At 46.2% G+C, this 20643-nt stretch overlaps 1 protein-coding gene across 7 annotated transcripts in view; it reads left to right on the top strand.

The window, feature by feature from the left end:
- BFAR (bifunctional apoptosis regulator) overlaps positions 1-19423 on the top strand; it is a 34520-nt gene extending 15097 nt beyond the window's left edge. For 6 of the 7 annotated variants that reach the window (XM_006942306.5, XM_003998845.5, XM_045048039.1 and 3 more), the window contains 6 exons: positions 1487-1691; positions 2765-2934; positions 5855-5999; positions 13858-14031; positions 15969-16171; positions 18112-19423. In XM_006942306.5, the coding sequence (XP_006942368.1) occupies positions 1487-1691; positions 2765-2934; positions 5855-5999; positions 13858-14031; positions 15969-16171; positions 18112-18304 (1090 nt within the window). In that variant the 3' untranslated portion in view covers positions 18305-19423. Of the gene's footprint in view, positions 1-1036; positions 1189-1486; positions 1692-2764; positions 2935-5854; positions 6000-13857; positions 14032-15968; positions 16172-18111 lie in introns of those variants that run through there. The other variant, XM_019820930.2, reaches the window with a different exon arrangement.
- The last annotated feature ends 1220 nt before the right edge of the window (positions 19424-20643 follow it).

Raw genomic sequence — 20643 nt, 5'->3', positions numbered from 1 at the left:
AGCAGCCATGTTTGAGAAGGCCAGAGGCGCAGGGCCGACCCCCACTGTCATTCTAGATCTGCTGGCCTGGGAGTCGGGGGGCTCAAGGACCTGCAAAGCCAGACTTCCTTCCTCACAGGTGACCGTGATTTGTTTGTGTTTATTTATCATAAAGGAAAAAACAAATTCTGGTTATCAGACCATTGCTTGTAATGCTTTGTCCTATAACACTTTTTATCGATTTGTATCCGCTGAGAACACCCCAGTTCTCATAGAGAAAATGGCGTCACCGCACGACTCTGTACGAATCGGTTTGCTGCTGATTTTCATAATCTTTGATAAACTGCTCAGTTTTCACATCAGTAGAGATGGTCTCCCGTGTATAGCTTCACACAACAAATGGCCAGACCTTTCAGAGAAAGGGTTCCTTTCTGCTTGCATGCATATTGCACCTGTCACGTCTTCGAGCCTAAAGTCCTTGCTTTTCTTCTGTTGCCTTCCTGATACTAACAGAGTACCAGAAAGTTCCCTGAAAACGTTAACCTAACATTCTCTTTTTCATGGGAGATACATTGGCAAGTGCTTTGCTCTCACCTCTCAGCCTGGGGTACCTGCAGATTGATCTTAAATTGAAGGAAGGTTCTCTGATTATGTGTAATTGATAACGAAGACAGCTCCACTTGTTTTCTGGAATTAATGTTGAATAACATCAGCAATACATAGATAACCTTCATTTGTTTATATTCTTTTTAAAAAATGAGAGTGCTTACTGATAAAGATCCCTTTGCCCTCCCCCTCCCCATCTTACACCATGTCCTTCCTTTTCCCCAGAGTCATTTCAGTCATGCCTCTGTTGTGATTTCCTTCAGAATTTTAACGATACTTTTGTACCTATGTGTGCCAGCAGGAAATGCAAGTATTTCCTCACATCAGTGGTGTACTATCTATAAGGCTCCACAGTTTTGTTTTTTAATTTTTTTTAATGTTTATTTATTTTTGAGAGACAGAGTGCATGCGGGGGAGAGGCAGAGAGAGAGACAGAGAATCCGAAGCAGGCTTCAGGCTCCAGGCTCCTAGCTGTCAGCACAGAGCCTGACGTGGGGCTCGAACCCACGAACCGTGAGATCATGGCCTGAGCCGAAATCCGAGCGCTCAAGCGACTGAGCCACCCTGGCGACCCCATCGTTTATTATTTCCGCTCAACAATATGTATGTCTTAAATTTATCCATCTCGATACAAATGATATCCAGTAAATTCATTTTTAAAACTTTGTAACGTTCCATTGTGTGAATAGACCATAATTTAACTGTTTCTCTAACAGTGGACACATCGGTTGTTTCCAGTCCTTTTTGGTGTTACCAACCGGGCCATAGTCAGTCTTGACCATTGTTCTAAAGTGCCTGTATGTTGTTAAATATTGACTGTTAGTTTTACTTTAGCCTCTAAACATCCTAAGTGTATTTAGTCAAACAACTGTGACATGATTTTTTTTCCTATTCTTCATAGGGATGCCATTGAAAAATTATTTCCTGATGCCATTAGAATGCGATTTGAGGACATTCAGCAGAATAATGACATAATCCAGAGTCTTGCAGCCTTTCACAAATACGGGAATGATCAGGCTCCTTTGGCTACCAACACAGGCCGAGTGAATGCACAGAGAGGTGGGGGATTCTTTTCCGGAGTGCTCACCGCTTTAACTGGTGTGGCAGTAAGTGTACCGCTGTGTTTCTCTGCCCCCTGACCCACTCCCAGTTTTCGCTGACATCACTTCTGTGGAAATTGATAGCTTACCTGTATGTGGTCATTCACTGCACGCATTTGACATCCGCTGGGTCGGATGATTCTTCAGGGAAGCTGTGTACTCAAGTAGGCAGTGTAATATTCAGGGCCCAGTTCTTCTTAGCTTCGTTCCATTCATCCTCTTCCTCACCCCTGCAATAGTCACCGTGATTATTCCCATCCCATATGTTCATTTCTATTATTTTGATTTTAATGTAAGCTCCATCCACAGTGTGGGGCTTGAACTCACAACCCCGAGATCAAGAGTCGCATGTTCTACCGACTGAGCCAGCCAGGTGCCCCAGTTATTCCCATTTTAGAGGTGAGGGAACAGATGCAGGAAGGTGTTAGAACTCGAATCCAAGATTGTGTCTACCTGGGTGGTTGAGTCTTGAGCATAGCCCTTTACTAACATCTCACACGGAGACTGTTTTATTCTCGGTTCCCTGGTACGAAAATTTATTATTATTATTTTAATGTTTATTTATTTTTGAGAGAGAAAGACACACACACACACACACACACACACACACACACACACACACACACAGACTGAAGCAGGCTCCAGACTCTGAGCTGTCAGCACAGAGCCTGATGTGAGGCTCGAACCCATGGGCCACGAGATCATGGCCTGAGCTGAAGTCAGACACTTAACTTAACACCCGGGCACCCCATGCTGCACAAATTTAAAGGTTACAAATTTTCCAGTAGAAAAGGCACATGTGGCAGTTATGCTGGCCAGGATGTTGGGGCCCAGGGTGCTGCGCTCCCAGATGCTCTACGCTGAGTCCTGTTCCCATCTCTGTTCCCTCACGGCCCCACAACCAGCAGAGACAGGGGCCCACCTGGAGTTCTCCTCCGCAACTCTCGGTGCCAGTGGTTCATTGTACCAACTCAGCGTCATTCCCGTCAAGCTCAGCCTTCCCTTCCCTGCCCCACACTCGTGAGAAGCTGGCTTCTCTGAGCTTTCTGTGTCTTAAGGCCTCTGTCCCTTGTCCCCAGGTGGTCCTCCTCGTGTATCACTGGAGCAGCAGGGAATCTGAGCACGACCTCCTGGTCCACAAGGCTGTGGCCAAATGGACAGCAGAAGAAGTGGTCCTCTGGCTGGAGCAGCTGGGCCCTTGGGCCTCTCTCTACAGAGACCGGTTTTTATCTGAAAGAGTGAATGGAAGGTGAGACGCTGCTCTTCTGACGTGTCATTGACCTTTTTGTAAGCTGCTTTACTGAGTCATAACCCACATACTATGAAATTCACCCATTGAAAGTGTCCAATCCATGTTGTTTAATGTATCCACAGACATGTGCAGCCATCACCACGGTCTAGTGTTAGGACATTTTCATCACCCCAAAAAGAAAGCTCTCACCCTCCCTGCTTTGGTCCTCATGCCCCCTCCCTCATCCCCAGGCGACCACCATTCTCCTTTCTGGCTCCGTGGATTTGCCTGTTAGAGTAATCCCTGTAAACGGAATTCTTTAGCGTCTGGCTTTTTCACCTTGCAGAGCATTTTCAAGGTTTATCCAAGTTGTCACGTGGGTCAGTGCTTCCTTCGTCTTTTTTTTTTAGTGTTTATTTATTTTTGAGACAGAGAGAGAGACCGAGCGAGAGAGGGGCAGAGAGAGAAGGGAGACACAGAATCCGAAGCAGACTCCAGGCTCTGAGCTGTCAGCACAGAGCCCGACGTGGGGCTCAAACCCACAAACCTCAGGATCATGACCTGAGCCAAAGTCAGACACTTAACTGACTGAGCCACCCAGGCACCCCTAATGCTTCCTTCATCTTTATGGCTGAGCAGTATTCCCACTTGTGGCTACGGTGCACTTGAGTACCCGTCCTTCAGTCGTTCAGGTTGCTCCGTTTGGGGGCTCTCACGAACAGAGCTGTTCTGATCCTTTGCATGTGGGTTTTTGTGTAACCCTGTGCTTCTGAGGGCCCGTGCATGTCTGCCCGAGTGCCGTTGCTGGGGCCTGAAGTCACCTTCTGTATTTCCCTTCTTGAGGAAATGTCACACCGCTCCCCAGAGCAGCCGAACCATTTTATGTGACTGGCATTTTGTGTGTTGCTTCTGAATTAGAAAAGAACCATGTATTTTTTAGTTATTTTAAAATAACAGGACTGTAGGGTATGGAAGTGAAATACCCTCATAATTCTACTCTTCAGAGAAAACCACTGTTAGCATGTTTCTGGACATCTTTCTGGATTTTCTTCCACGTTTATACAGAGATACACATAAGTGTATATTATTTGTTTAAACTGGAAATACAACTGTATTAAACAGATCTGTGATTATAGGTACATATACGTATACATATGTACGTACGTATGTGTGTGTACTAGAGTCTCTTTAGTTGATCTCACCAAGGCACGTCTGGGCTGTTTCCTTTTTCCTGTCCCAGGCAATTCCAAGCAATGTTGTAGCAAATGCCCTGATACAAGGAATTCCAGGATGGAATTGTCAGGCTATGGGCAGGCCTGCCTCTGCCCATCAGCATGTCCCCATGCCCCCTTCCAGAACACTGTCCATCTTTCTTGGGCTCTTTCCTTCCTTGGAGGGACTGTGTAGGGAGAGTATAGTGTGCCACGCAGTGCTGAGAATGGCCACTCCTGCTAATCTGCTTGTTCCAGATGCAACATCTAGGCCACCTGCCTGCCCACCTCACACCCCAGTCACATTTTCCCCCTGAACTGAACTTTCAACTCTTAACTCTCCTTTGGGAAAGCCACACGCTCCCAGTTGAGTTGTCTGCTTTTTGTAAGAATTGGCGCCTCCCCCGAACTGTGATTGAAAACATTTTTGTTGGGGCGCCTGGGTGGCTCAGTCAGTTAAGCGTCCGACTTCGGCTCAGGTCATGATCTCTCGGTCTGTGAGTTCGAGCCCCGCGTCGGGCTCTGTGCTGACAGCCCAGAGCCTGGAGCCTGTTTCAGATCCTGGAGCCTGTTTCAGATCCTGTGTCTCCCTCTCTCTGACCCTCCCCTGTTCATGTTCTGTCTCTCCCTATCTCAAAAATAAATAAAACATCAAAAAAAAAAAAAAACCATTTTTGTTGTCTACCTGGCTAATACATCTTTGCCTCATTGCCTTCCTTCCAGAAGATGGATTCCTAGAACTGAAATTTCCACATCAAAGGAAATAAGCCTTTATAACTTTGATCAGTGTTTCCAAATCACCCACGAGAGGACATCAGTTTACATCCCTCCCCCAGTGGTTGTGTGCCTGCTGGGTCTCCGCTTGCTGGTGCACAGGGGTGGTTTTAACGATTGGCTCTTGTGGAGGCGGAGTCATATTTTCCAATGGAAGGGAACAGATAAGGGATCTACAGATATTTTTATTAAATTACGACCCCAAAACAGCTACTTTTTTTTTTCTATTTATTTACTTATTTATTTAGAGACAGTGTGATCGGGGGACAGACAGAGAGAGGGGGAAAGAGGGAGAATCCCAGGCAGTCTCTGCACCATCAGCACAGAGCCCGACGCCGGGCCTGAACTCATGAAATGTGAGATTGGGCCCTGAGCCAAAACCAAGAGTTGGACATTTGGCCAACTGAGCCACTTAGGTGCACCCGCACCCCCACCCCCACCCCAGAACAGCTCCTGTTCGAGTCATCACATTTTATTGGATTTCTTTCCAATTTTTTTCTATATGTTATAGAAATATATATAATTTTATATAGAATATTATATTCTATGTAAAATATATACTACATTTTTCTTTGCAAAACAGAGTACCCTGGGAGAACTCAGCTGCTTAGCTGAAAGATCAGAAGTTAGGAGCAAAACAGACCGGGGTGTGCCTCGGCCAAGCCACTCTATTCCTCCAAACCATTTTGTCATGCACGTAATGCTCATAATTCCACCTACTCTGCAGAATTGTTAAACGGATTGGTGACGGTTTGTGGAAGTACTTTCAGAGAGTCACTAACAATTAACAAGCATTCAGTAGTTTGCTGTTATTACTGTTACTTCGTATACCAGGTATCTTGCCTTACCGGAAGCCCGAAGTATTTGTGTTGACAGGATGGAACCCTGGGTGTGAAGAGTTGGCTTCCGGTGTATAATCTCACAAGAACTCTACTGCTCCCCTCCCCCCACAGGTTGCTTTTAACTCTGACAGAGGAAGAATTTTCAAGGGCGCCATATAACATAGAAAACAGCAGCCACAGAAGAGCCATCCTCCTGGAACTGGAGCGTGTCAAAGCACTGGGGGTGAAGCCCCCCCAGAATCTCTGGGAATATAAGGTGAGCTCTTTGTTTATTTATTTTTAATTGAAAAAAGTAGAGAGAACGGCCCGTCCGTCATCTCCGTGCCCGCTGCTTAGGAAAACATCGCAGACACAACTGAAGCCCCCGGCTCCCCACCCTCTCTAGCGGAACCATGCTCCCGCAGCTGAGACAGGCGCCCTTACTGGGCGCATTTCCCTCCTTGGACTACGGGTCTGTACACGCAGGCGCTAGGAGCCCTCAGCCTGAACGTGAGAGGCATGAACTAAGCATGTCCTTCTGCAAGTAGCTTTGAGCGTTGACCTCTCTGGCTCCAGTTCACGCATTTTCTCTTTTGAGCGTATCTTAGTTCGTGCATTTTCCTGTCCATGCACATGGAGGTTGTTGCCCTTAGAAACAGTGCCGCTGTGGAAATTCTTGGGGAGTTCTTATGCTTTATGATTATACACTGAAGCAGGGGATTAGTAGTTCACAGGTAATAGGCATCTTCAGCTTTACGAGGTATTGATAAATTATTCTTCGCTCTGACTGCACCAGCTGATTTCTCCTTCACGAAGATTTAGCAGATGCTGTGCTATAATGAATATTTTTTTAATTATGAGATACCTGGAATGTGCCAACATGGCAAATTTCTGCATTTGCATGGAGAAAAGTAATTACACATAACCAATAAGTTCACGGGAGAAAACGCTCACTCATAATTAAAGACGTGTAAACTGAAACAACCAGATGGCATCGTTTTCACCCATGTTACTGTCAAGGATGAGAGAGCATTACGATACGAAGAAAAAGACACTCGTGGGTGTGGTGGGTGCTAAATTGGCGCAGTCTCCTTGGAGAGCAGTTTGTCAATAAGTGTTCAAATTCAAACCGCACCTGCCCTGTGATCTGCCGTTTCACATCTTTGCACCTGGAACACAAGGCGGCATGGTGGGGGGTGGGGGGGGCGGTCAAGGTGAAGAGCAGGGCTAGGCGCCTGACTGCCTGGGCTGCTCGCTGGGCTTCTCCAGGACACGCTGGCTGTGGGACACCAGCAGGCACCCGGGCCTTGTGTGCCCATCTCCTCCTCGGTAAATGACTTCACAGAGTGACAGTCTCAGTGAGAGCTGAACTTTGAGCCCCAAAACGTCATTAAACAAGACGTTCACTGCAGCGTCGTTGGTAACAGCAGCACAAAGAAACCAAGCGAAGTGCCTGTCATCAGGACAGGTTCCATAAATTGGGCCCACCCAACCGTGGATCCACTGCAGAAGGTGGTGACACTGGTGTGCTAATAAGGAACGGTGCCCACGTTGTATTGTTAACTGAAAGTAGGGAAAAGTACATTGGAAAATCCACATGTGTACGTATCTGTATGTTGTCATATGCACAGAATATGTCTGGAAGGATACACAAACTGTTACAGTATTTTCCTCTACGGATTGAGACTTGGATGGAAGAGAGAATTTTATGTGTCACTTAACACATTTCTGTGCCATTTGGAAAACATTGTGTTTACTATGTACACGTATTATCTTAAAACCAAAAAAAAACATTAGTTTCAGAAATTTTGACGAATGGGCTTAGAGGTCCTTAGGTAGAAGGTTTGTTGTTTTTTGTGTTATCACTGTTATTTGTTTAATTTTGGAAAATCCCTGCTTTTATCATAAATTACCCATTTTGTTTATGCAGTAAACTCTGGGCTTTTTGTAGCCAATATTAGCCCTCTGGTAGGTTTTTAGTGTCTGGCAGAACATTCGTGGGGCACACATCCAGCGATGACCCTCTATTTAAAAAACATAAAAGTAATCTTGGCATTAAACCAGAGCGAATGGGCACGTGATTCTGCACCCAGTGTGAAAGCAGGCAGAATCTTATCAGTGGGCTCCTTTGGCTCTTCTGTGCCACCAGCCCCTCCCTGAGGGTGGCCATTTGACAATTAGGCAACTAGCCAAAAGGCCGAGAGGTGTGTGATAAGATTCCTCCAACCCTAGTGCCTGGTGCAATTCCTGTTCTCATTAGACGGTAAAGAGACCGCTCCCCATTGAAGTGCCGCCCGGTAACCACCTTACTGGGTGGTTGGTTTTCCTCCATATCTGATAGGAAATAGCCAAGCACTCACTGCCTCAGCACCCACCCTGACGCCAGACCTACAAATCCATAACCTGGTCTTCTCCCTTTCTCTTGTACTAACCATGATGTGGTTGGACACACGAAGACTTTCTGGGACCGGTGCTCCGGGAGAGCTTGCATATTCAGCAAGAGCAGGATTGCCCCCAGGGCGACGATAGGCGTGGAGTACACAAGTCTTCCGTAATACAGGAGTTGCGGCCCCCTCTAAAAGACCACAGTACAGAAACAGATTTATAGTATATCTGTGGTATTAACATTTCGTGGGGGCAGGATTATGGGGAAAAACAAAAAGTTTTTAACAGATTTCTTAAGGGCTGACTTAAAAAAAAAAAAACAGGTTGGGAAACACTTTTGATAAAGAACTACTCCCGTTTCTATTTCTCATCTAAGTTAGGAGGCAAAGATATCTTTAGAAGTTAGGTTTTTGAGGGGGACACCTGGGTGGCTCAGTCGGTTAAGCGCCTGACTTCAGCTCAGGTCGTGATCTCACTGTTCTTGAGTTTGAGCCCCGCGTCGGGCTCTGTGTTGACAGCTCATGGCCTGGAGTCTTTTTCAGATTCTGTGTCTCTCTCTCTCTCTGCCCCTCCCCCACTCATGTGCGCACGCATGCTCTCTCTCTCTGTCGCAAAAATAAACATTAAAAAAAAATTTTTTAAGTTACATATATTTTTTTTTTAATTTCAAACACACACAAAAACAGGATAAGAGTACAAAACTACCATGTACCCTTACCAGCTATAACAACTTATGGCCATGTTCATTTCAGTGATAACCTCCACCTCCCGCCCCTGACTGTTTTGAAAATCTAAGATATCTTATTTTCCCATAGGTAAGTATTTCATTGGGAATCTCTAAAAAGTAAAGACTCTTTTAAAGACAAAACTGAATTCTCTGATATCAGGTAACTTGTCGGTATTCAAATAGACCACTTCTTTTCTTCTTCCAGTTGACGTGTTCCAAACAAGGTCTGCATTTGGTTATTGTGTGTCTTAAGTCTCTTTTACTGTCTGGATTCTCCCTCCCTTTTTTTGTCACCCTGCATTTATTTGTTGAAGAAACCAGGTCATTTTGTCCCGTAGTTTGCCCACATCTTAAATTTTGCTCATTGTCCCTCTGCGGTGTCCCCTGACAGGCTCCTCTGTCACCAGACACGTAATGTGTCCTGTACATCCCATAATTCAGTAGGGAAATCTAGAGGCTTGCATTGGTTTAGGTATTTTGACAAGACTGCTTCATAGCTGGTGGCATCTTCTCCCATTAGGAGGCTCAGCATGGCTAATTGTCTCTCTCTCTCTCCGATGGTAGCAGCCACCATGATCGTTCATCCTTTGCCTGCAAAATGGTGATTCTGTAATTCTGTCACTTCTTCATGTGTTAGCTAAGTACGTCTAAAAAAATTAAATTAAATTAAAAAAAAAAAGGAAAGTTTCACTCAGCAACCATTTTGATTACCCTAAGCACAGTTTATACAGAAAGGTCAGTTAAATGCTCGATTCTTTCCCTTTATTTACCAGTTTCATAATAATGATTTGGTTCTCTGTTACCTAGATAGGTAACCAGTTTCTTTCTTTAGGATCATTATTAACTAAGGATTTTAACATTCTTGATATGTTTGAATACCTTTCAGTAATTACTCTAATTGATGCTCAGATTGTCCCATCTTTTTGGAGTATAAGTCTCCTCAAATTATTTGGAGTTCTTTTTTTTTAAGATTTATTGTTTTAGCGTTTGTTTGTTTTTTGAGAGAGAAAGAGCAAGCGAGCGCACAACAAGGGAGCGGCAGAGAGAAAGGGACAGAGGATCTGAAACAGGCTCTGTGCTGAGAGCAGAGAGCCTAGTGCAGGGCTCGAACTCATGCCCCACGAGATGGTGACCTAAGCCGAAGACAGATGCTTAACCAACTGAGCTACCCAGATGCCCCTGAGCTTTATTTTGAGAGAAAGAGAGAGAGTAGGGGGATGGGGTGGGGAATGGGGGTGGGTAGAGAGAGAGAGAGAGAGAGAGAGAGAGAGAGAGAGAGAGAGAGAATTCCAGACAGGCTCCACACTCAGTGTGGAGCCCCATGCAGGGCTCGATCCCACGTGGGGATCAATCCCACGGCCCTGAGATTGTGACCTGAGCTGAAATCAGGGGTTGACGCTCAACTGACTGAGCCACCCAGGCACCCCTTGAGTCTGTTTTTAAAATTAACATTTTAATTGAGGTATAGTGTACTTGCCCATGAGTCCTTTTGACATGACCTCAAAAGTCTGATACTTTTTAAGTTTTTATTTAAATTCCAGTTAACATACAGTGTAATATTAGTTTCAGGAGTAAAATACTTGTGATTCAACATCTCCATACAAACTTGATACTCATGATAAGTATGCTCCTTAGTCCCCAACACCTATTTCATGCACACACACAGACGTGCGTGCACACACACACACACACACACACACACCCGTATCCATCAGTTTGTTCTCTGCAGTTAAGAGTCAGTTTCATAGTTGGCATCTCTCTCCCTACCCCCATTTGCTCGGTTGGTTTTTTTCCTTCAGTATGAGTGAAATCATACGGCATTTTGTCTTTCTCTGACTGACTTGTTCGTTCAGCATAACACTCTCTAGTTCAATTTACGTCATTGCAAATGACAAGATTTCATTCTTTTTTACTGCTAAGTGTTATTCCATTGTATATACGCATCACATCTTCTTTATCCATTCATCAATCAGTGGACACTTAGGTTGTTTCCATAATTTGGCTATTGTAGGTCATGCTGCTATAAGCATTGGGGTGCAGGTATCCCTTCAATTAGTATTTTTGTATTCTTTGGGTAAATACCTAGTAGTGCAATTGCTGGATTGTAGGTTGGGTAGTTCTGTTTTTAAGGAACTTTTCTTTTTGAGGAACCTCCCTACTATTTTCCAGAGTGGCTGCACCAGTTTGCATTCCCACCAGCAGTGCAAGAGGGTTGCTTTTTCTCCACATCCTTGTCAACACCTGTTGTTCCCTGTGTTGTTGGGTTAGCCATTCTGACAGGTGTGAGGTGGTATCTCATTGTAGTTTTGATTTACATGTTCCTGATGATGAATGATGTTGAGCATCTTTTCATGGGTCTGTTGGCCATCTGTATTTCTTCTTTGGAAAATGTCTGTTCAAGACTTCTGCCCAATTTTTAATTGGATTGTTCATTTTTTGCATCTTGAGGGTTTTTTTGTTTTTGTTTTTGTCTTCTGTGTTTTGTTTGTTTTCACAGTGAGCTAGCACATCAGCGGGGGAGCGGCAGAGGGGGAGAGAGAGTCTTAACCAGGCTCCACACCCAGCACAGGGCCCACTGACTGAGAGGTCATGACCTGAGCCGAAATCAAGAGTCAGACACTTAACCAACTGAGCCACCCATGTGCCCCTGGGTGTTGAGTTTTATAAGTGTTTTATACACTTTGGATACTAACCCTTTATCAGATATGTCATTTGCAATTATCTTCCCCCATTCTATAGGCTGCCTTTTAGTTTTGTTGATGGTTTCCTTCACTTTGCAGAAGCTTTTTATTTTGCTGTACTCCCAATAGTTCATTTTTTATTTTGTTTCCTGTGCCTCAGGAGACATATCTAGAAAAAGTTGCTATGGCTGATATCAGAGAAGTTACTGTCGGTGTTCTCTTCTAGGATTTTTATGGCTTCGGGTCTCACATTTAGGTCTTGAGTCCATTTTGAGTTTATTTTTGTGTATGGTGTAAGAAAGTGGTCCATTTTCATTCTTTCGCGTGTTGCTATCCAGATACTTTCTTTCCTTATGTGACAGGATGTTCAAGTTATTCTTGTACCTTTTCTATCCCAGACCTGAAATCAGCCATTTCATAGGTTGGGCCTTTTTAAAAAACCTTTTTGCTATAGAATTTCAGGTGCATGCAGAAATAGAAGAGTATACACCTGTCCAGCTTCAGTGAGTATTGACTAGTCTTACACACCCCACACACCCGCAATGCATGGGGTTATATTAAAGCATAGCCAAGCTTCATATTATTTCACCCTAAAATACTTGAGTGTGAATCTCTGAAGAGAAGGACTCTTTTCTTAACATTTAACAGTAAGCCATTAATAGCATCAAATAAGTTGAATGTGTTTTAACAGTTTCATTGAGCTGCAGTTAACATACACATGTTTCAAATGTATAATTTGATAAGTCTCTTTAAATTCCAGTATAAAGTACATTGTTATGTTAGCTTCAGTGATCATGATTCACCGATTCTGTGCATTACTCGGGACTCATCAAGATAAGTGTACTCTTTAATCCCCATCCTGCTTCACACACACACCCCCCCCACCCCCCGCTTCTGGTCACCATTAGTTTGTTCTCTGCAGTTAGGAGTCTGGGGTTTTTGTCTCTTTTTTTCTTCGTTTGTTTGTTTTGTTTCTTAAATTCCGCATATGAGTGAGATCATTGGTATTTGTCTTTCTCTGTGTGACTTAATTTCACTTAACATAATACCCTGGAGGTCCATCATATTGTTGCAAATGGCAAAATCTAATTCTTTTTTATGGCTGAGTAATATTCCATGGTGTGTATATACACCACATCATCTTTCTGCATTCAGCAATTTGGTAAGTTTGGACATATTGCACACACCTGTGAAATCATCACCACAGTCAAGCTAACGAACATACTCATCTGTCCCCAAAGGCACCTCCCTCTGTGCCTCACACCTCCCTCTGTGAGCCCTGCTCCCCACCCCTCCCCATCAAATAAAGTACGCGGTGCTAGTGTGGAAAACTGGTTCCGTTTTCTCTTTCTCTTGAGCATCTTGTTATGTGCTTATTTTATTGTATCTTCCTTGGTGAAGTGGCCATTCATATCTTTTGGCCGTTTTATTTGATGCTTAGTAGCACCAAGTAAACAGGATCGTCTAAAGTTACTTTTACAATCAGGAAAAACATAAATACACGTTCTTTGTAGCAAAATTAACCAAAGTGATGAAAATGAAAATAAATGGCCCATAATCCCACCTGAGAGCCAGACACGGCTAACGTTGCATTTTGCTCTGTCTTCTTCTTAGACAATTTTTTTGTGCGTAGTTGAATTGTGCTTTTGTTTATGTATTCATTCCACAAATCTTTATATCTGTTGTGAGCCAGGTGCTGCTCTAGGAAGGGTCACGAAAGAGGCCTGGTTTGTGTGGGGCTGACACCGCAGAGATCGGATTGCCACATGTCTTGGAATCCTTTTTTCACCTAACACTGTAACAAGAGCATCATCCAAAAATGCCCGTATTCACTTTTCAATGGGCTGCGTGAACTCTGTGCTGAACATCCACTGTAACTTCATTACTTAGCTCTCAGATTTCACTTTTTCTCTCTTACAGTGTAGCACGAAACGTTTTGTGCATAAAGCCTTCTGTATTTCTGATTTCCTTTTAAGCGGTGCCCACTAATACATTGGTTAAATTGAACATTTTGAAGACTCTTTGATACATTTTACAAAATTGTTTTCCAAAAAAGTTGGGTTTTACTAGCAGCGCCTGGGAGTGTATGTCTCAGCACCCCCCTACCTCCCCCACACGCACACACCAAAGCCATGGAGAAGGATTGGGTCTTTATTAAATAGAGCCCGACAGATTGATTCCTTGGCCTCTTCTTGCCACCCATTCATTCATCCATTCATTCACTGTGCAAACCACACACAGAAAAGCTGAAGGCAAAGGGCGTGAGACTGTGGAGGGAGCATGGGTGGGGAGCTGGCTGCCGTGGTTGTGATGTGACCCCACGCTCGCCTTGTCCTCTGCAGGCGGTGAACCCAGGCAGGTCCCTGTTCCTGCTGTATGCCCTCAAGAGCTCCCCGAGACTTGGTCTGCTATACCTCTACCTATTTGACTACACAGACACCTTCCTGCCCTTCATCCACACCATCTGCCCCCTGCAGGAAGACAATTCTGGGGAGGACATCATCACCAAGCTTCTGGTAGGTCTGCACAGTGCCTTGAATGGCACTCCTCGGTGCGGTATGGAATTGGAGACGGGGCTGTAGCTGTCACAGAAGAGCCAACGACGCCCAGCCTTCATTTGTTTTTTGCAAGGAGAGCCCCTCCAAAAGAAAATCAAGCAGAACTTCCCCACTCCCAGAAGCCTGTTTTATTTCCTGCATTGCGTAACAAGAAGGCTACCCTCTGGACTTGAAATATTTACGGGGGGAAAAACCGGCATCGCTTTTGTTATAAAAGAAGATAGAATAGGTTCAGATTGCCTGAGGGTTAAATTTATGGACCTTCCAGCTTGGTGGTCTGTCTCGAAGAGGATCCCCGAAGGATGATCATTTGTCCCACTGCAAGGGAGGGTTAGCATCCATCCTGGGGGCCTCAGAAAAGTAAGCCATTGTCCAGCTCACTGATGGGAGTGGTCACCTCAGCTGACCATAGGCCCCTGGCAGAGATCGGTACCCACGTTGGCTTTTGTGTCTTCAGAATTGTTGGTGGATCCCACTTACACAGGGCTGTCTCTGTGTCTGCTTGGTCATTGCAGGGTACTGTCCTTTGCATTGCTGCTCTTAGGGCAGTCCCTCTGATCTATTTAAATTAAAAGTCACATGGATGTAGGAATCATCGTGTATGATCCACACCCATAAATGTTAAAATAATTTCTAGGGGTGCCTGGGTGGCTCCCTCGGTCACGCATCCAACTCTTCATTTCAGCTCAGGTCGCGATCTTGGCGGTTCATGAGACCAAGCCCCGTGTCGGGCTCTGCACTGACCACATGGAGCCTGCTTGGAATTCTCTCTCTCCCCCTCTTTTTGCCCCTCCCCAGCTCACACGTGCACACACCACGTTTTCTCTCAAATAAATAAACTTAAAAAAAAAAAAAAACTACGAATTTCTAAATCTCCAAAAACTCTTTTTAAAATACTAAAGTCAGGTATCTGCCTGACTTGAGCCTTGGATGTAGTTGAAAGCCTGCTAATTAGCCCTTAGGCACAGTGTTTGTCTAATTACCCAGTTTCCTGCTATTACCTGCCTCTCTGGACTGGGAGAACAGAGACCCCACCTGTTACCTTTCCGTTTTCACAAGCCTCAACAACCCCTGTGCTCATGAGGCTCACTTTCTTCCTGGGATACTTAGTATCTGCTCCATAGTGCACAGTCCTGCTACACTTCCATAAGCCTTCTGGATGCCTCGATGAGTTGTTTAAATGCTCTGGTTTATTATCTGCTAATTGTAGTGAGTTTTTTATTTTCCGCAAAATTACTTTCTCAAAGTGTATGTTTAATTTTCCCATGATCTGTTATCCTACCACAGCAAAGATGTTGAATTTAGGAAATCGTTTGAGCTACCCATGCAGTGATGAAGAAATTTTAAAACTGGTTAATTTCCATTCATTGCAACGTCATTATTTATTTTATTTTATTTTATTTTTTAATGTTTATTTACTTTTGAGAGAGACAGAGACAGAAGTGCGAGTGGGGGAGGGGCAGAGAGAGGGAGACACAGAATCAGAAGCAGGCTTCAGGCTCCGAGCTGTCAGCACAGAGCCCGACGCAGGATTCGAACTCAAGAACCATGAGATCGTGACCTGAGCTGAAGTCGGATGCTCCACTGACTGAGCCACCCTGGCACCCCTGCACCCACATTATTTATAACTCAGGCTTCGGAGTTTTTTTACTTTTACTTCTGAGCTTCCACAATTCCATAACCAGCATCTCTGTTCAGCTTCCTCAGTAACATTTATCCAGTATAAGATTCTTAAAAGGTGAGTCGATGGGTGGAAAATTTCGTGTTATGTTGTTGGATATCTGTGTGTTTTAGTAAATGTAAAGTTCACCGTGATGACTACACTATAATCCGTGAGAGTCAATCCTAATGATTTTTTGTGTCCACCTTTTGCTTACTTTTATGTTATTCTAAAGGATCTAAGAGAGCCCACCTGGAAGCAATGGAGAGAATTCCTTGTCAAATACTCCTTCCTTCCATACCAGCTGATTGCTGAATTTGCTTGGGACTGGCTGGAGGTCCATTACTGGACATCACGTTTTCTCATCGTCAATGCCATGTTGCTCTCGGTTCTGGAATTATTCTCCTTTTGGAGGATCTGGTCACGAAGTGAACTGAAGTAAGTGTGTGTTTACACTGGAGGTGGCAGGAGCAGCAGGCACTTCTGAGAAAGCAGTCCCAGGTAGTAGAAGAGTCCTCTTGATTACGCAGACGTGAAAACACCCCTTGCTCTGATTTGTAGATGTGGCTTAAGCAGCAGATGGGAAAATTTCCTCGTGTCTGGAGGCGGGGGGCGGGGTTTGGACAAGTGTGTCTCCATTTATCTTCTCCCCGTGTAAGAACATACCATGTCATTCCCGGGGGTGGGGGTGTGCATGAAGGGTTTGATGAAGGAATACGTAAGTGAGGAGAAGAGGGTGCTTTATGGAAAGGGGCAGTAGGGTAGAGCAGAAGGAGATCTGGTGAGGAATTCTGTAGGCATGAGTTCTAATCCTGCTGTGCCGTCAGCCGGGACACTAATAACTTCTCTAGATTAATGCATAAAACGAGAGAGTTGGGCCGGGACTCTTGGTTGCAAGTGCCTCTTGGTTGGCTTTCCTTCCTTTTTTTTTTTTTTTTTAAGTTTATTTCTTTATTTTTGAGAAACAGAAAGAACAAGCAGGGGAGGGGCAGAGAGGGAGAGAGAGAATCCCAAGCAGGCTCCACACTGTCAGCCTGGACCCTGATGCGGGGCTTGAACTCACGAACTGTGAGGTCAGGACCTGAGCCGAAACCAAGAATCAGACGCTTAACGGACTGAGCCACCCAGGTGCCCCTAAATTGGCTTTTCTTAAAAAGAGAAATGCCCAGTCAAGGCTTCCCACATGGCTGGATCCAGAGACCCAAATGCTGTCATCAGGACTCACCCTCTCCCTCTCTTTGCTGTGTTGTTGTTCAGCCTCAGCTGACTTCATGCGGGGCCCTTGGTCACTCCAGGCATACATCTGAGCAGCTTAGCAACCCTGGTGGAGAGAGGGCACTTCTTTCCCCATAGCACTGACAGTCGGGCGGGGGGGGGGGGGGGGGGCACATGCTCCTTTGCTCTGATTGGCCCAGCCTGGGTCACATGCCCACCCAGACCTACCACATGGTGCAGAGTCATGCCAGGCTCTCCTTATCCAGGCTCAGGACCTGTTCTCACCCCCCAACCAAGGGCTGGCTTCATCAGCCCCACCAAGACCACATGGCAAAGAATGAGGAAGGAGGCCCCCAGAAGGAAAACTCAGAAGGCATTTCCAGAAGAAAGGGGGTGGCTTCTAGACAGGTAGAAGTAACACAGCCCCACACCAGCATCGCACCGGCCTTAAACATCCCATGACTCAGAGTTCTTGGCCTCGTCAGTCAGTAACAGCCCTATAAACAGTTCCAAAAACCTGACGAGAATCTCCTATTGGTTCATTCATGCACAGTTAGTTGAGCCCCCGCTCTGTCCCGGGCTCTCTGCTGGGCACTGCAGATGTTTTGGTAAAGAAGACAGTCTGGGGGCACCTAGGTGGCTCAGACAGTTAAGCGTCTGACTTCAGCTCAGGTCATGGTCTCACGGCTCATGGTTTTGAGCCCCGTGTCAGACTCTGTGCGGACAGCTCAGAGCCCAGAGCCTGCTTCGGATCCTGTGTCTCCCTCTCTCTCTGCTCCTCCTCCGCTTGTGCTCTTTCTCTCTCTCAAACATAAATAAACATTAAAACAAAAAACAAAAAGAGAAGACAGTCTGGACCCTGACGGCCTACAGCCTCGCAGAGAAACCGTGTCTGTGAGATACTTACAAGTGCGACACAGCGATGAAGCAGGTGGGGCTGTGCTGGGGGGCCCTCACCTGGTGTGGGGCTGCCTCCTGGGGGTGGAAGATGGGTCGGTCAGGCAGAGGTGCGTCTTAGGCCCCAGGGGAGAGGGAGCAAGGTCGGCGCAGCACAGGCAGCCAGGCTGTGCATCAGGATAAAGGCCCGGCGTCCGAGCACTTGGGCGTCGTCACGAGGACCCCGTCACGAGTCCACCTCTCAGAGGCTTCTCTTCTTTTTACAGGACTGTGCCTCAGAGGATGTGGAGCCATTTTTGGAAAGTATCGACGCAGGGGCTTTTTGTGGCCATGTTCTGGCCCCTCATTCCTCAGTTTGTCTGCAACTGTCTATTTTACTGGGCCCTGTACTTCAACCCAATTATTAATATCGATCTTGTGGTCAAGGAAGTCCGACGGCTGGAAACCCAGGTGTTGTGACTGGCAGTGCCCAGGCTGTGAAGGATTCTTCCAGCCTCCTCGACATGTGCGCACCGATGCTCGAGTAGGGGGCGGGGGGAGTGGACTTCCTGTTTCTCCGCCCCGCGAACAAGGTGCTGCTTTGTCAGAGGCTACAACCAGGTCCTCTGTCCCTCTGCCTGCGGCATCGTGGCAGCGGGGACTGACATCCCAGAGCTTGGCTGACACAGCGACAGCACCTCTCCCCCAGCCGCCCTCCTCACAGGGACTTGGGAGGCCCCGTCCACCGGGGCTGTCAGGGACTCGGGGTCCCCAGAGGATGCAGTCTGGCGACTTCAGAAGGCTGCTGGGTCAGCAGTCCCGCTTGCCCTGACCTCAGTGACGGACAGAGGCTCCCAGGGCGAGTTGGCAGCACAAGGCTGAGCCTGAGACCAGGCTTGCTGGGGCCAGGCCTGTCCTCTGAATCAAATTTAGGAAAACGGGAAAAGATTTTGTCGTAGGCACAGACAGTTGCGCGTAAAAAGTACGGAGGAAAAGCCCAAATCCGATGGACGATTCTGTATTATTAAAGAGGTGGTAGGTTTTTCAGATGGAAGCCTCTAAAAGGGTTCGAGACTGTCGTCAGTGTTCTCTGCATTTAATCACTGCAACTTTGGATCCCTAACTCCCAGGGGGGTGTCGAGGACGAAGTCAGGCAGTAATGGAGGGTCATTCTCATCAGGCCTGCTGCCTCAGTGCCACTTAAAATTACTGTGCGGGGGTTTATATGGTTGGTTTTCAGGAATTTAATCTGTAAAATCCAGGAGAGCCCTTATGTTCAAGGAAACATTTTGTACTTTGACCTCACACTGTATTCTCTTATTGTCCTGTTCTGATGTATAAAACAGCAAGGTATAATTACACCAAGTGCTGTAGTTGTAAATATGAATAAGATGAGGCAGGGCCCTTATTTCTTTCTGGTATGAAGACATCAGGTGTGAATTTGAGCCATCTGAAGATTGGCCCCAGAGGTAAGTTTTGTGACTCTGTGAACCACTCGTTACTCCTTTGCTTTGAAGATTTCACTCAAACTTTGCATCTGAAAGTTTGAAGAAATCACTTGAAAGTAAAATAAAGATTTTTATATAGATAAAAGTTCTATAGGGGCGCCTGGGTGGCTCAAGTTGGTTGAGCGTCCGACTCTTGATTTTGGCTCAGGTCGTGATCTCGTAGGTTGTGAATTCAAGCCCCGCGTGGGGCTCTGCACTGATAGCAGGGAGCCTGCTTGGGATTCTCTCTGCCCCCCGCCCCAAATAAACATTAAAAAATGTTTTAGGGGCGCCTGGGTGCCTCGGTCGGCTAAGCATCCGACTTCAGCTCAGGTCATGATCCCACGGTTCGAGTTTGAGCCCCACGTGGGCTGACAGAGTGGAGCCTACTTGGGATTCCCTCTCACTCTCTGTCTCTTTCTCCCCCGCCCCCTCTCAAAATAAGTAAACTTAAAAAAAAAATCTTTTTAATTCTATATAGAGAAAAAATTGCTTAGAAACTGTGCAGAAAATCTGCATTGCCTGACCAACCTACTAGTCACGCTTAAATCCCCCAGCCTGCTGTGAACATGGAACCAGGGAGCCACCCCAAGGTGTCTTAAGTGAAAGGAGGGACAGTGTTTTTTACCTCCTGCGTTTGCTCGTCAGGCCCCAGGGCTGCCTGACTTTGCGTGTTTCATGGACAGCGACAGGTCTGGAGACACCGCACAGTATTTGACATCGCTGGTCTGGTGCCTGGCTGAGCCACCGTTCTGCTGTCCAGATGAGCACGTGGAGGCTGGCTGGCATTGGTGGAGCTGGGCCCAGGCCACGCTGCCGGTCCAGTGCCCCCACCTGCACCCTGTGGCCTCACGCTGTCCCCACCTGCTTCCCACATCCTGCTCCAAAGATGAGTGTGTAATAGCCACATATGCCCTGCGAAGGAGGAGGGGCAAAGACTGGCCTAGAGCAAGCGGACTGGGCCAGACTCTGGCTTCTTATTGCCAGAGCAGAGACGGGTACAGTCAGGGCAAGGGCCACTGGCCGCCTCCTCCCTCAGACCCGCTCGATCATAGCGGGTTGGGTACATCAGAAGGAGGCGTTGGTCAAAAACATTCAGACCCTTTGATGCAAACACTCCACTTCTGCAAATCTGCTGTCAGGGAGCAAGAATTCCTGATCCCATTCAGGGTCCTTCCAGGTCGAGTAAGAATCAGATTCATAGGAGACAGAGAATCAAATTTAACCTGGTACATACAGGGGAGCCACACGGGCATGGATATTCCAAAGACGGGCAAAACGAGGCCTTTATGTCCATCCTGAGCTAAGGAGAAGGGGGTAGGGGTGTGGGAC

The sequence above is a fragment of the Felis catus genome, chromosome E3 (genome assembly GCF_018350175.1).
Source record: "Felis catus isolate Fca126 chromosome E3, F.catus_Fca126_mat1.0, whole genome shotgun sequence".
Classification (NCBI taxonomy): Eukaryota; Metazoa; Chordata; class Mammalia; order Carnivora; family Felidae; genus Felis; species Felis catus.
This window is presented reverse-complemented; position numbering and strand designations above follow the sequence as displayed.